General features: G+C 41.9%; 1 protein-coding gene across 1 annotated transcript in view; it reads left to right on the top strand.

Annotated features, from left to right (window-relative positions):
* ARHGAP15 (Rho GTPase activating protein 15) overlaps positions 1-15,082 on the top strand; it is a 309,776-nt gene that overhangs the window by 279,115 nt on the left and 15,579 nt on the right. Inside the window, exon 12 of the mRNA XM_062578853.1 lies at positions 6,801-6,906. Within this exon, the coding sequence (XP_062434837.1) occupies positions 6,801-6,906 (106 nt within the window). The remainder of the gene's footprint in view (positions 1-6,800; positions 6,907-15,082) is intronic.

Genomic DNA, 15,082 nt, shown 5'->3' with positions numbered 1-15,082 from the left:
TACTTCTCCAAGGCACAGCCAGAGGTGACGTTCTCAGCAAGCTAAGCGAGAGTTTACTGGAGACCTTTGGTGGGAACCTTGCCCAGGGGAGAAAGGGACAGCAGCTGAGTAAATATTGCAGGATACGGCCCCGTCTTTGCTGTCGTTTAGTGAAGATTCCTTAATTTTTATGCGAGGAGAAAGCCAGGCAGCGCCTTGCCACCGCAGCCCTTCTTGCAAGCCGTTGCAGGCTTTCCTGTGCCTGGAACCGAATCCAAGCGTCGGCGGGCACCAGCCGAGGCCGGCCCTTGGCTCAGGCAAAGGGGGCCGAGAGGAGCCCACCAGGGAGGGGGGTTTCGGGAGCCGGCAGAGAGCTCCCCGTGCCTGCTGGGGGTGCCTTGTCCCACCTCCAAAACAACCGGCGATGGGCTAGCGCCGTGGTGGTCGGGCAACTGCTAGCACGCCTGGTTGGCCAAAGAGAGGAGGAAAAGCACCATGTAAAAATAAGCAGGATCCCTGATTTCAAAAATATACACTGGCGAGGCTCAAGAAATTAAATTAGAACTGGTGACCCTACACACTCCGTTTCTATTTCGGAAGGGGATTTTTACTAGCGCAGGCAGCTCCTTGTGTTTCTCCGGAAGGGAGTGCAGGGTAGGTATTGCAGCACAGAGTTTCTGCTGGCTTTCGGTGCCGCTGGGGAGGCATGTTACAGCCTCGAGTTGTGCATTTGCAGGGCAACTATCACGCCATCCAGCTGCTCGAGCCTGCTCTTTCCGGGCAGAAAACCCTGTGCGAGGCTGCGCGTAGAGCAACGCGAAACAGCAGAAAAGAGCTCGGCGTATTTTTCCTGTGCTCCGTAGAAGTTGGTAGGGAAGCACAGCCGTTTCAGTCGGGCTCAGACTTGCGCTGTTAGCCAGCAAAGTTCAAAGTCTAATTAACCTCCCCAACTGACCGACAATTCCCCCTTTTTACAACGCCGAGCGGGTCGCGCGTACGCCGGGCACGCGGTACCGAAGTCAGATGCCGCTTTGTTATAATTAGGGCAGCAAATTTTGTTTTCTGTTTGGTACTTGCTGTTACATATTGCATGTAATGTATGGCACTGTTAAGGGAAAAAAATTGGAGTCAAAGTGCCTGGAAAGTTAGGTCTGCTCTGTAGCACTGTGAGATTGTTGACATCTGCCGAGGTTGGAGAGCTCAGTAAGCAGGAAATGGGGTGTCACTCTGAGTGGTAGTTTACCATTATCCTGGCATCCTAATGAAGTGTCTGCAGTGCACAGAGCTTCTGGATGGCATCTTAACGCACGGCTAAGCAAAAGCACTTCTCTCCTTGTCACTGTCATCCATCTGCCTGCACCCTACTGCAGCCAATGGGATGGAACCATGCTACAATGTGCTATAAGCCATTTAGAGTTGCACATTGCATAATCAGGCCCATCAAATATGTAAAAAATGACTATTATTGGTTATTTCCCTCAAACTCTGGCACCTGGAGTTCAAGGCATTAAAGTTTAACTTTTGGAAGTGCTGCTTTTTCCCATTAATTCTACGTATATTTTTGTTAAATGAGACTGAGTTGCAAACTCATTGTCTGAGGTCTTGCTAATGGATTGCAAAAGTTGTATGAATATTCATTGAAAACTCCACTTTATAACGCATAGGGTGAATTTATCAATTGCCCGTACAGAGAGGTTTCATGTAATTCCCATTTTCTTTTGCAACATCTATTTCTGAGGCATGAATAAAAAGTAAAATCAATTCCGATCACAAATTGGTTATTTTCCTTATAGCAAACATTAGTTAGCTTGAACACTTATAGATTTTTTTTAAAACAAGAAAGTACTTCACAATGCATCGCCACAAAAAGCTTGCTGTAGTGTAGAGCAAGTGATCAAAATTGGGACCTTTGTGCTGCATATAGTAACATTAAAATATCCTGATATTAAAAGCGGCACAAAGAATTTTTTTTTAATATATGTGTGTATGTGTGTGTGTGTATTTTAAGCAGCATGATTTCCAGAATATGAAGACCTACCAAAGGAAAAGAGCCTTTTGGGCTGTTGACATTTCTGGAAAAAAAAAATATATCAAGCCAAAACTGCATTCTTTTTTAAGCAAGTTTTCATTCCCTGATAACACCAAAGCTATCGAGCACCGGGGTTATGCATCGTGTGACAGGGCGCGCTTCTGAAATGGGCAAGAGCAAGATGAATTGGCTAAGTTGGGTGTTTATTTATACAAACAAGAGGGCAGAACATAATTTAGTTGCATCAGGAATTTTTCACAGACATTAAAACTATAGCAAACATAACAGCGGGGATGCTTGCACAGCAGCACAGTGGGGAAGCTCGCAGAGCGTCTGCCCACACTACGGCTGGCTGTAGCCAGCGCCATAAGTCTCACGATTTCATTAGCACTCAAAAATCCACCTAACCCGCTCAGTTCCGATTAAAAGAAAAAGAAATAAACAAACCCCCAAAGCCCCAAACAAGACCTGTCTTTCTCTCAGCAGCTGAATCAGTCGTGAATTGTTGGAAAAACTCTTGGCAGGCAGATTTTGCTGTAGCAACAGTGTGTGACGCTTTAACCACAGCAGAAATCTTATCCAAAAAAACAAAACAAGGTGAGAGGAGCCCTGGAAGAAATCGGAGAAAAGCGTGCTTAAAAAAAAACAAAAAAAAAAAAAAACAAAAAAAACCCAAAAAAAACCCACAGATTAGGTGACAGATCAATAGGCTGATATTTTATGCAGAATCATAAATCAGTGTTTTTTCAGCAATTCAGCTCTGAGGCTCCAGAGCATAAAAAGAAACCATGGCTCGTGATAAAATTAGGCATTAATGTGAGCCATAAATGCCGTTTAACATTAAACATGCACAAGCAGCTGAAATGCCTGGCAAGGGGAAATGGGTGCTATAGTAAAACTATACAAAGTAAGTCAGACATGAATAATGCAGCAGGTCTGAGGCGGGTCATGGGTCAGACTCCACTACCTTGCAAAATAATGAATGCATGTCAGGTTAGAGACATACATCCCTTCCCAGCCAACGTGAGTTATTGGAGATAAACCGTGGACTTCCTGTTCTGAAACAAAGTGGCTTGTTGTAAACATGTACGTCCATTTAAAATTAATGATTAAAAGAAAGATTCAGCGGGATTTGCTTAAGTATTCTTTATGGACACGAGTGCTAAAGGTTACTTTCTTCATTCATTTTTACCCAGCCACTGCTAACGTTGCAAACACATCATGGGTTTTTTTTTCCCCTCCTATGCTCAAATGTTTATTCAAGCTCATTTACAAAAGAGCTTATGTAATATTAAGTGGTTTTTTTCTCAATGCATTCTTCATTTGGCTATAAACAAGAGAGCATCTCCACAGTTTTGCGCTGTTAAAGGGAGCCAGCCCTATTTTTAAAGACAGTAACCCAAATTCTAAATATACGTTCTATGAAAATATTGCACAGAATACCATCTGTGATTCGCTGTGGAGTATCTTCATCTGCTGAAATTATCACCTACATCTTCCATATTTTACCCAGAGCACAAAAAAAGGATTAAACATCCTCTCACTCTTCATTCGATATATGCAATTATGATGACTTTATTCCTTCTGAAATCCTTGTGGGGAAAAGACAGTCTAACTTTCCCAAATGTGAATCCTTTCCCTAGATTTTCCTCAATTTTCATGACTAAAAAAAATGTAATGCCTACTATTTATCAAAATTGGTCTTCTCCATTTTCTAGACTTAACTGGAGAATTTAACACACACACACAGACGCACACACACAAAACAAAAAAATCCTCCTATTTAGGAATCCAAAGGAGAAAATTTCTACAAAAGTGGAATTCAAGACTTTACAGCAGAAAAGCAGATACATAGGTATCGCAACGGAAACATAAGATCTTGCATCTGATCTGTTAAATATTCCATCAACAAGGTCAAGAGTAAAGACAAGCCTAGCCACTAAAACTGAAGCAAGAGTAAGCTTAAAAAAAAATGAACAGTTTATCCTCTTCAGTTTCTCAAGTGGAAAAACGAATTCTTTTATACTAGAAAAAAATCAAGCGCATACAGCATTTAAAAAAAAAAACCAATATCAACCATTTTAATGAAAGAGTGCCCAATATTTTCATGGAACTATAAAAGGGAGCGAGAGTAAGTGTTATGGCAAAAAGCCTGGGCTCAGCAGCTTTGTGTGGGAAATGGTGAAATGTGACTGTGATTTATAATGAGAAAAGGTATCTACAACATACAATTTTCTACCTAGCTGCAAATAATAATTCATAGTGATGTCCCTTCCAGATAAAATACCTTTGCAATGTAGGACTCATGTGGTAAAATGATCATGATAAATGTCAGAGCAGTGCAGGTAACGGCTTTACAAACCATTAAGATTAGCTGGCTCTTTTTTTTTTTTTTTTTTTTTTTTTTTTTTTGATGATAACAGTAACCATGCTGTGACTCTACGTGGTAATAATATCTCAGTACTGATAAATGCCAGAGCTGGGCAGAGGTGTTTATCATTCCCAGCTCAGAAATGCTGACTAAAGTTGCCACATGTTGCCTGCTTCTCCTTCCTTTACCGTAGACCAACAATTAACAAATAGGCTGATTCACACGCTAAGTCTGTGCACAGTTTCCAGGATTTGGTGGTTTGGGGCCTCGCTAAGCATCCCGTCTCCTGCATGTCGGCGCCCGGGGCTTCGCGAGCCGAAGCCCCTAACACGAAGCTTAAGATCCTTGCCGTTTTCTCGATAAATAATTTCTTCGTAAATGAACATCGTGCTTGCTTGCTTGTTTGTTTTCCAAATACGTGTCAGGAGGAGCCACGGTCTCGCTGAGGCAGCTGCTTGCGTGCCTGCAGAGGCGGCTGCCAAGCTAGCGGCTGGGCTAATCAGCAGAGCACGCAGGGAAACGTCCTTCAAAAGGCCACGGCAAAGTTTGACTGCGCTGCATTTCCTTGCAGATCTCCTGCAATGGTCAAGCAGCGAGCGTTGCCTTCTACTGAGCTTTTCTTAGGGCAGTTTAAGGGGTTCGGTCCCCCCCGAAGTCCGTTGAAGCCTCCAGAGAAAATAGAACTATAAAATTAGTTGAGCGGCTTTATTTCCAAAGTGGCAGCAGCCCTGATCAACGTAAACGTGACGTTTCTGGTAAGATCACAGGCACGCCATGCAGTTCGAGCAAAAAGCCTGCAGCAGCTCCACCGCTCCCTTCTGCAGCCTTCGGGTCGTTCTGATTTGCAGCGTCAACCCTATTTCCACTGGACAGATAATCTGTCCCATGGACAAAAATAACCAATGCTATTGCCATGGGGCAGAAAAATCAAGGGATGTCTGAGTTTCAGGATTTGTGGGGTTTTTGTGCTGCACAGAAGTTAAGGGACCGTATAGGTCAAAACAGTAAAATACTTAGAAATGTTATTCTTCATTTATGTGTAACTTCATTACTACTATTGCCAACTACATGACTTTGTATAGCGCAAAATCATACGAAAGATTTTTTTTTTACTAGAAAATAATGCATATTCATTGGTTACTTTGCACTTTTGTCTTTGATATATAAAATGTTAGCAATATAAATAATACACACGTGTCTGCAGATATGAAGTATTAACCTCCACAGGGGTTACATGATGAAGAAAGAATACCATCCAATTAATAATTTTAATTTTAAAATTCATTTCAGCTGCCAGAAATTTTTGGTTGAGAATAATTTTTTTTTGTAAAATTTTGAATCAAGACACTAATCATCATGCCTATTTATGCAGCATCTACTGCAACTGGGATTCAATCCTGATGGAGATATTTGGGTGTGAGGGCAATATGAATATTAAAAACGAAGATATCTGAAGAATGATAGGTGATAATTAAATCATAGATGATAAGATCAGAAAAGAATTCTCAGGTTATCTAGGGCATGTAGCAAGCAAGATGTTTTCCCTACGTCAGACCTACTGGCACCTTATCTAATCTGTTCCTAAATGAAAGCACAGTTGTACATGACTTTAATTCAGTTGCAACATCTTATAAAAATCAATGCAAATATCAGAGTTGAACCTTTTCCCCAAAATAATGAATCATGCTAAAACAGAATTTATCTTAACAAAAGGAATAGCAATGATCTTATCACCTTAAAAAAAAAAAGAAGGAAAAAGAGCCAGAGTCCAACATTGTTTTCTTTACTAATTGCAAGTTTGAAATACTAATTTTTCCCTACAAAAATTTCAATTGTGAGATGCTAGAGGTACAGCTGGTATTAGAAAATAGCTGTGGTAGAGTAGTTTCATGAAAAGATTAATCATTAGAAAGCATGAGTAAAAAGACTACCAAATCATTTTATATTTCCTGCTTTTATGGGGTGAAATGTTATGGATGGAGATTCACAAATATGGCTACTTTAAATATGATGAGAAATAGGGCACAATAAGGGCCATATGGGAAAATTGTCCACCACAGAAACTGGATCATTGGATGAATATAATTCCCAAGTGATATTCCACTTTTATGATGTCAGTCCTTTACCACCTGAAATTATTTGAGCTTAGGGTAATGGCCTAATAATCTAATAAAATAAATAAGAAGCTTAAAAATCTAATTCTGTGGACCAGAAAATATTTCCTTAAGATTTTGAGAGTTTTCTTTTTAATCTTTGTAAGTTACTCTTGCGCTCTGTAAAGATGACAGACGGTACAACATATTCTGTTTTTAACCATATATTAATGATGAATTTTCTTTCTAAGAGAGCTGATAAAGCACTGGGCAAAGAAATATCCTAATATGGCACTCAAATGTATTTTTTCTGTATGTTTTTCCTTAGAAATCCAGGACAGCGCCATTCGCATTAAATCCATAAAGAGTCTCGTAAGAAAGCTCCCTAAACCAAACTATGAGACAATGAAAATCCTCTTTGAACATCTAAAGAAGTAAGTAAAACTGTAGTACTAAAGGATTGGTAATTGAAAAGGAATTCAAGTGTGGTGTCCAAATCCTATTGGAAATGTAATCCAAAATACCAAAGATAATTATGTTTTTTGGCAAAACTAAATATGATTTATGGTATCTATGTACATCCTATTTCTGCTCAAGAATCAGCGTGTCTAAGCAAAAGCATTAATTTTCCCTGTGTTAGGAAACAGAGCAGTAAGTTTCTGTGTGTGCAGTTAGACCCGCCGGTATGTCTAAGGAACAGGTACGTTGAATTGAGCAAATGCAGCACGTTCCAGCGCACGTCTGACGTTCTCCAACCACCCGTGCAGCTTAGGTGGGAAAATACACTGCAAGCTCCTGCAGCACACAGTGGAGTTCGTGCCGATACAGAGCACCCAGGAGACACAGACGAGAGGTCTGGGAGTGCGGCTTTGCTTTCCTGGTGTTGCTGGAATGCTAGAGAGGCAGAGGTGACCCGGATTTTGTTCCGTGAAAGTGCTGCTGTGAGGGTCCAGTGCTTGTCATCTCCCCGTGCTTCCTACACTTGTCGTGCTTAGTTTGTAGGTGCTGGCTCATAACATCAGCCTCGGATCTCACTCTCTTTTTTCGTGGCATTTACAGCAAAAATAGGCCAAAAGTTTGTTCGAAAACAAACGTGCAGCTGTTTCGTTTGCAAAATGACCGGGCAGCGGTAAGGGACCAGAGGACAGGGGCATACAGAGGGCAGGATCCGGTTCCTCCTCTCCGAGCAGCGCTGGGGTTGGGGCTAACCGGTGCCATTTGCACAGCCACTTTTCAGCCAAATTACCCTTAAAATTGAAGGGACTAAGTAGTATCTAGGGCCCCATGCAGGCTCTGTACACAGAGGAGTATTTCATCTCAGGAATGATATAATGACCCCAGTAAATGAATAATAATGACTCCAAGTAAAAGACTACTTCCAGCTTACAATGAATGATGCCTTTATACTGACCATTTCTGCAGCCTTCTCCTGACATATGTATTTATATATATATATACACAAAAGATGTAGATCCTTTTCCTTGTTGTGCAACTGCCAGACGAATCTGTAAAATGAAGTGTATATATAGTTGTGGGAATGTCCCCATTTAATTAAGCACGGAAGGATTTTAAACAGTCTATAAAATGACGGAGTTTGGCCTTGAAGAAAATCATTTTCCCATGTATTCATCTGATGGAGCCTGTGCATACATTCTTTCCTTCAGAGGGTTATCGAGAGCAGGATAATAGCATATTGATGTCAATGGAAGAATCATAAGGGAAATTACTTCCTGGGAAGAACCCTAGTGCTAGAAGCAGGTACATGCTGTCCAAACAGATATGTCATCTATAAAACTTACTTCATTGTATGTGGCGTTGATCCTAACCTGAAGAAACTTTTGCTACCCTGTCTTAGGGGAATGATATCAGGTATACACAATAAGTCTTTGATCTTACAATTAAATCACTTGATTGGGACTCAGGAGACCTGGGTTCAGTTCTTGGCTTTGACCAGATGTTCTGTATGACCTTGGGTAAATCATTCAATCTCTCTGCACCTCGGTTCCTTGTTTACAAAGTGGTGATAATACTTCCTTTGTCTGCCTTGCCTCTTTAGAGCACAGTCTCTTCAGGACAGCAATTGTTTCCTGCTGTATGTATACAGAATAACTGGCGAAACTGGACCAAGACTGGGGTTGGGGAAAAAAACTAAAAAACAAATAACTAAATAGTGATACTTAGTAATGCAGATGTGTACAATACCTGGCTTGACTACAGCTCCACGGAAGGGGAGGAGGGCAGATGTATCACCTAAATAAGGACGTGTGCTTATGCTAGGGTCACTGAAGGAATACGGTGAAAGAAGAGGTATGCTGAAGTGATGCAGCAGCGCAGTGATGGAAGGCAGGAAGAGATGGTATTTGGGCCATCTTAGGTGGTTGAACATTATAGAAGCAATCACACGAGTCTGTCTGGAGGAAGTCAGCCCTGTGTGTCATGCAAACACATCCTCAGGGAAGGAAGGGATTATCCTAAGAGCCTTTGTCCTATCGATACAGAAGCAGCATTAGAATAAATACTGTAAAAATCAAAAACTTACAAAAACTGGCATGTTCTCATGAGCTTGTCAATGGGAAAAAAGGGCCAGTTCAAATGGCCAGTCTGAATGGGTTCAGATCAAATAACAATATGTGAGAAGCACATGTATTGGATCCTTCTTTAGAAATCTGGACAAAACAGTTGATGAGAGAGCCTGGGAGAAAGCCCTGGCAGCAGACACACCAGCGGGGATTAACACTGAGATCTGGCCTGTGCCATACATCTTCCCTAAACGAAGCCCCTAGAAGTTGCAAGAAGTCACAGTGTTGTGTATGAAACCCATGGAATGGGTATTAAAAGCAAAGCTCAGGCTCACAGTACCTGCACTTTTAAGTATTTTGTATTTGTATATGATGGAAAAAAAAATGTGTCACCTATTCATCTTTGCATGAAATTTATTCAGCTACAAATATAATGCATGAGCAAAAGAGACAAAATACACAGCTGAATAGACATACCACGTAGTTCTTTGCAGTCTAACATCATAACAAATTGCTTTATATTGAAAATTGTTTTATATTTTCATACTGAAAATAGTTGAGCACAATGACTATTAGGTTTTTCATACTTCCCAAGTTGAGCAAGCCAAGCATATATTTTACGCATAAAAGAAACAACAGAGCCCAATCTGAGTAGGGACTTTCCCAAATAAATGACTACAGAAAACAGGCTGTGCTACTTGAGCATGTGTAGAGATACTCGCTTGCTGTATACATTGCCTGTATTTATGTTTCTTATATTTGTGAAAACAGGGCCCCAGTTCTTCAGGACTCCACTCCTTCCTGCTGTTTATTTACAAGTGAATTTTCCTCCCAGACAGGGCGAGCGAAGCCCAAGGACCACATAAAACTGATATACCATACAGGTCCTGCTCTGCAGGTGTACAAAGGACAGCAAATGATGCAGGAACCTTGCATCGGCTGTGCGCACAAATGGGAACTGAGAGCAACCACCCTCTAGGTGATAAGTCGTTATTTGTGCAATAATTTACTCATGAAGCTATAATTTTAATAAGGCGCCTCTCTAAGAATCCCACAGTATTTTATAACCAGCGCTGCTTTCATAGCAGCATCTTGAGCTGGCTATCACACATCCGTTGGGAAACTGAGGCACGACAAGTCTAAATGACTTAAGGACTCAGCGTAAGCCAGCGGTGCAATCCAAAAGCCTGGATGTTTTTTGCACAGAAGCTTCTGCAGCGACCACGAAACACTCTTTCCTCACCACTGCAAAACGCGGTGGCAGAGAGGAGTCGGAGGCTGCCGGCGGGGGGCAAGCGGAGCCCCGCTCGGCTGGTGGCGCGCCGAGCTGGCTGGGGCTGCCGCGGCGCTGCTCCGGGAGCCGCGCGGCTGCGTGGCACAGCGCTGTGCCTCGGCTAATAAGCTGTGCTTATTAATGTTAAATTAATGAATCTCAGCCTGCTCTGCTTACTAGGTTGCACTCGGTGCCGCCGTAACGCGGCTCGGCGACTCCCAGGCTCGAGCTGCCTCGCGCCCACCAGGCTGGAGCACGGGGTGGCCGAGCTCGAATCTGCCCGCACCCCTCGTGTGGACGTCTCGGAGAAGGGATGCATTGCAGAACAAAATCCCTTTCTTTCCCTCTTACTTTGTCTCTCAAGAGCAATGTAATACGTTATTTACAAAACTATAAAATCGGTGCCGACATAATGAAAGGGGAAGATAGAGGCCAGCCTGACTTCGCCGTCGGTGGAGAGCGCTGAACCCAGCCGCCCAACTGTGGAAGATCTTCTTCCAGCAGCAGCATCTGCCTCCTTGGCAGGCACGGCCGGCCCGGCGTCCGGGGAGCGCCGCGGTTGCCTCTTGGTTTATCACGTGGATCTGTTACTGTGGCCTCTCTGGCTGCCTTGCCCGCGCAGAAGCCAATTCCTTCCGATTCGCCTTCGAATCCAAGGAACGAGTTTGCTCCGTGTTTTTTCTGCGCTGTATGCAGCGCAGCGAAATGTCCTCGGATGCAGCCCAGGCTTTCTGCCCTTCCAGGGCGTGACGGTTTCCCTTCTGGCTGCCCTGCCCCTCCATTCTTATTAATTCTTATTAATTCTCCATTAATTCTTATTAATTCTCCATTCTTCTTAATAATTGCTTGTATCAGTTTCACTGGAAATAAGCTCCTCATCAAGAGTAGAGCAGTTTATCTGAGACAGACCCACTAACACCAATATTTTATCTAACAAAAGTTGCAAGGGATCCAGGATTTATGTTTACAGCTTGTTGTGAAAGCCGTCTCCCCTCCGCGTTCGCAGCGCCCAACCTCAACGCGCCAAAGAACCAGCGCACGCTCACGCTGACGCACCTCAAAGCCAGCGACACCTCGCCCACGTTCTGCAGAACACGGGCCCTGGGAAACTACTGAATGTCTACTCAGTATTATTGCTACCTATTAAAGATTAAAAAAAAAAAAAAAAAAAAAAAAAAAAAAAGACGTGTAACAAGAGCCCAACAATAGCCCACACCACATATATCTATATATAGAGAGAGATATATAAATATATATAGCAATGACAATGTGATGACAAGTCCAGCAGCGGTACCCAAAATGCAGAGGGAGAATCGGAAAATACTGTCAAAAAGTATGGCATCTTGTAACGCTAAGCAAGGGAGGTCTGCAAACTTTTTTTGTTTCTTTTTTTTTTTTTCTAAGTTGGTGGAGGAGAGATGTAGCAAACATATGTGATTTTCACGTCCTAAACTATGTGTCATATCAGCAGTTTCAGGCAGGCTTACATATTAAATCTAGGCTCAGGAGAACCCTTTTTTTTTTTTTTTTCTCACAGCAGAGGAACAGATTATGTTAACAGTCATACAAGCCTTGCATTAAAAAAAATAATAAAATAAAGGTAAAAATTATTTAAATGAAAAAAACAACCCCCAAAACAGACAACGAGAAATTTCTATTCAGTAAACCTCAGAGAGCCCATGGGAGACCAGAGTGTCTTGAGTTTTCTTCAGAAAAAATGTCCAGATTCAGGAATGTGCATAAGCCCGTAAATCCTTAACTGAAGGCGCTAGAAATTAAGAATATATGCTCAAATGACTTCCTCAATCAAGGCCTTTCTCAGAATCTTGTGAACTTTCTTCTCATTCCCAAGCAACAGGGCAGTGACAGGGAGAAAATTATAGTCTTATTCCTGCAAAATTAGGGAAAGCTGCTGGTGTTCCCCCACTCTACGATGAAAATTTTAAAATTTACATGATGAGATGAGCAAATATATATCAAGACATACCCTTGCATGCATGCTTTATGCTATTTCAACTATACAAAAGTTTTAGAAAGAAGCTGGCCCGATGCCAACACTTGTCCCATTTAACATAGGTTCCTCTAGCTTGTTTTTTGGAAGAAAAAAGAAAACGAGTTAAATCTATTTCTCTCTACTGGAGTACACGCTGGTCTACTCAGTTCTCCCCCTGCGAGTGTGTGTGTGCGTGTCCCTGCTACTGAGGTTTTTGCAGTCATACCTAGTGCCTCTTGTTGTGGAATACGAGTTTTCAAAGCCCACTTCTTCCTCCTGGGATACCTTACAGCTTGGCCATCTCAAAGTGAACAAAGATGAGGAATTAAAGCCACATTTTTGCCTGTGTTTAGATATACTTTCTATTTTTACACCACATTTAAAAATATAAACCCTGATTTTCATAACAATCATCAGGCAAATAATTGCGCTTGGTGCTTTTCAGTGCTACCAGGTTTCAAAATGTACTGCACTGGTGTATCAGCGAATAACAGAGCGATAAAAATAATTAACACAGTTTTAATTTAAATATTTATGATACGGCAGCCTACGTGGCTGCAGAGGACCATTGTGCTAGGTGCAGTGCACAAATACGTGCAAGATACCGTTCCTTCCCTATTACTCAATATCAGACGATCTCAGAAAGCTTTTCAGCCATTAATTAAATCTCATAACTTCCTTTTTCAGGCCAGTAAGTTTTATTATCCCAGTTGCGCGGCTGGAGAAAGCGAGGCGCTTGCCCAGGGTTACGGGGGGAGCGGTTCTCGCGCCCCGCTCGCCGCGGCTGCCCCGGTCCTGCCGGCTCCTCGCAGGCTTGGGGTGCGCGCGGGCGCTCGCTCTGCGGGTGTGCAACGGGCAGCGCGTCCCGGGGAAGAAAAGCATTAATGTCTAGAACCACGTCATCGAGAGGAAACTTGCAATGCTTTTCATTTTTCTGACTAAAGATGCAGGATTTTTCTCCCAATAAGGCTGTAAAATGAATAAAAGGGTTGAAGTTTCTTAAGATATTCATTGAAACTTTTTTTAAAAAAAAAGCTTTAATGCCAAAATGTCAGTGTTCTGTGCAAAATAATTAATATAACACAATAGGATCTATTCTACTATCGATTGAAAAGGAATTTATGCAGGTAATTCATTAAGGCTAGTGGGAGTTTGACATGTAAATCCCCCAGCACTTTGATGGGAAAACAGACCCTGGTGATTTGATTTTTATTTTTTTATAAGCTGTAAAATATGTGCTTTTCAGTAACAAATGTTTAAAATCAAAAACAAATACCTGAACAACTAGGGCAATGCCTCTCAAACGCTGCTTTGCGAGACTTCTGAAATGACATTAGATCAAATCTTTTTTCACACACTGCAAAAGATGCAACAATCATTTCAATCACTCTGCTTAGAGAATCGATACATTTTTTTTGCTTTCAGAGAATGACATTTCACATTCCAACATTTCCAGGTTATCACCTTCATACATCTCTTTTTGTGGTCAAGTGCATGATTAGTACTTCTGACAGGATATTGGCCGTTTTCTTATGAAGAGCCACAAATTCTTGTAAATAAAAACCGATCTGAAAAAATGAAGAGCAAATCTGTGGACTGGAATGCACCCTACTTGTAATGGGAACAAAAAGCTGGCAAAGAAATATAGACCTAAATCACAGCAGAATGACCTACTTTAAGGCATTTGCCAAAGAGACAGTGTTTTAGACAGCTCCTCTGAAGTAGCGTCTTTATGTCTATGCCATCTGCAGATTTATTATTGTGCTTTTAGGAAAAAAAAAGAAAGAAAGAAGAAAGAAAGGAAAGAAAAACCTACAGCATGCCTGAACAAAACCAAGCTTCATCTATAGGAAAGATTCCAGTACTGAGGGCACCAAACCCACACCTACTGATGTGGTCCAAGTTTTTTTCTTTAGAGGCACCTAATTAAGAAACCCTGATTCATTTACATGGATACGTTTGATCTAAATTACACTCCAAACCACACCAAATTAGGAGCATCTGTGAATGTGAAGTGTTTGTTCCCAGTGACTGGTAGAATAGGGCCAGTTCTGGACGGCACATGTTCAAGTGACGAAAAATATTTCAGATGTAACATACTTCTGAGACCCACTTTTCCACTAATAATTCATAATGAGGTAAACCAGTATCTCTGCTCAAACTATTATTTCAGGCTGTGAAAAAAATGTCATTTTACTTTTAAAATGAGGAGGAAAAAAAGCGGTAGGCAACCATCTCGTTCGCTTGCTGTCCCTGAAAAGGGGCATTAACGCAACCATTAGCAACAATTTAAATCTGTGGAGTGTGTATATTATCACATACACATTCCTCCTGAAGTCCAGACCAGAGAAACGTACCTATGAAGGATTCGTTGTTGCTCACAGACAGGGCCTTCTGCCTCGATATGCATGTTCTTCTGCTGTTACCCCACGACGCAGTGTTTTCTGAAGGGTCTGCGTGAAGAACCGAGCGCCGGCTAGATGAGGCTGTGCCATGCACTCTGGAGCAATATTAAATGTTTAAGAAAGTGGGCCAGATTTGAGATTTTATGCCTCCCTTTCATGCTGTGTTGCTGAGGTATCTAGTTAGGTATTTTTATATCTAAGAAGGATACAGGACAAAAGTGGGTCCTGTAGCAATAAGGGAACTTTTATTGCACTTTCTTGTCTGCTGGAGAGGGTGAGCGGAGGAGGCTGCAGAAACCACTGGTTGCTGCTTTGCTGCCTTGCAGTATAAACTGACAGACTCAAGAAATAGCCTTTATCTTGCTCTAATTTAAGCAATAGAGCCAGCCCGAGCGTTGGGGAGTGCAAATCCCACGAATT

Source organism: Rhea pennata, chromosome 6, assembly GCF_028389875.1.
Source record: "Rhea pennata isolate bPtePen1 chromosome 6, bPtePen1.pri, whole genome shotgun sequence".
NCBI lineage: Eukaryota > Metazoa > Chordata > Aves > Rheiformes > Rheidae > Rhea > Rhea pennata.
The sequence above is the reverse complement of the archived record's forward strand: the minus strand, read 5'-3'. Positions and strand labels throughout refer to the sequence as shown.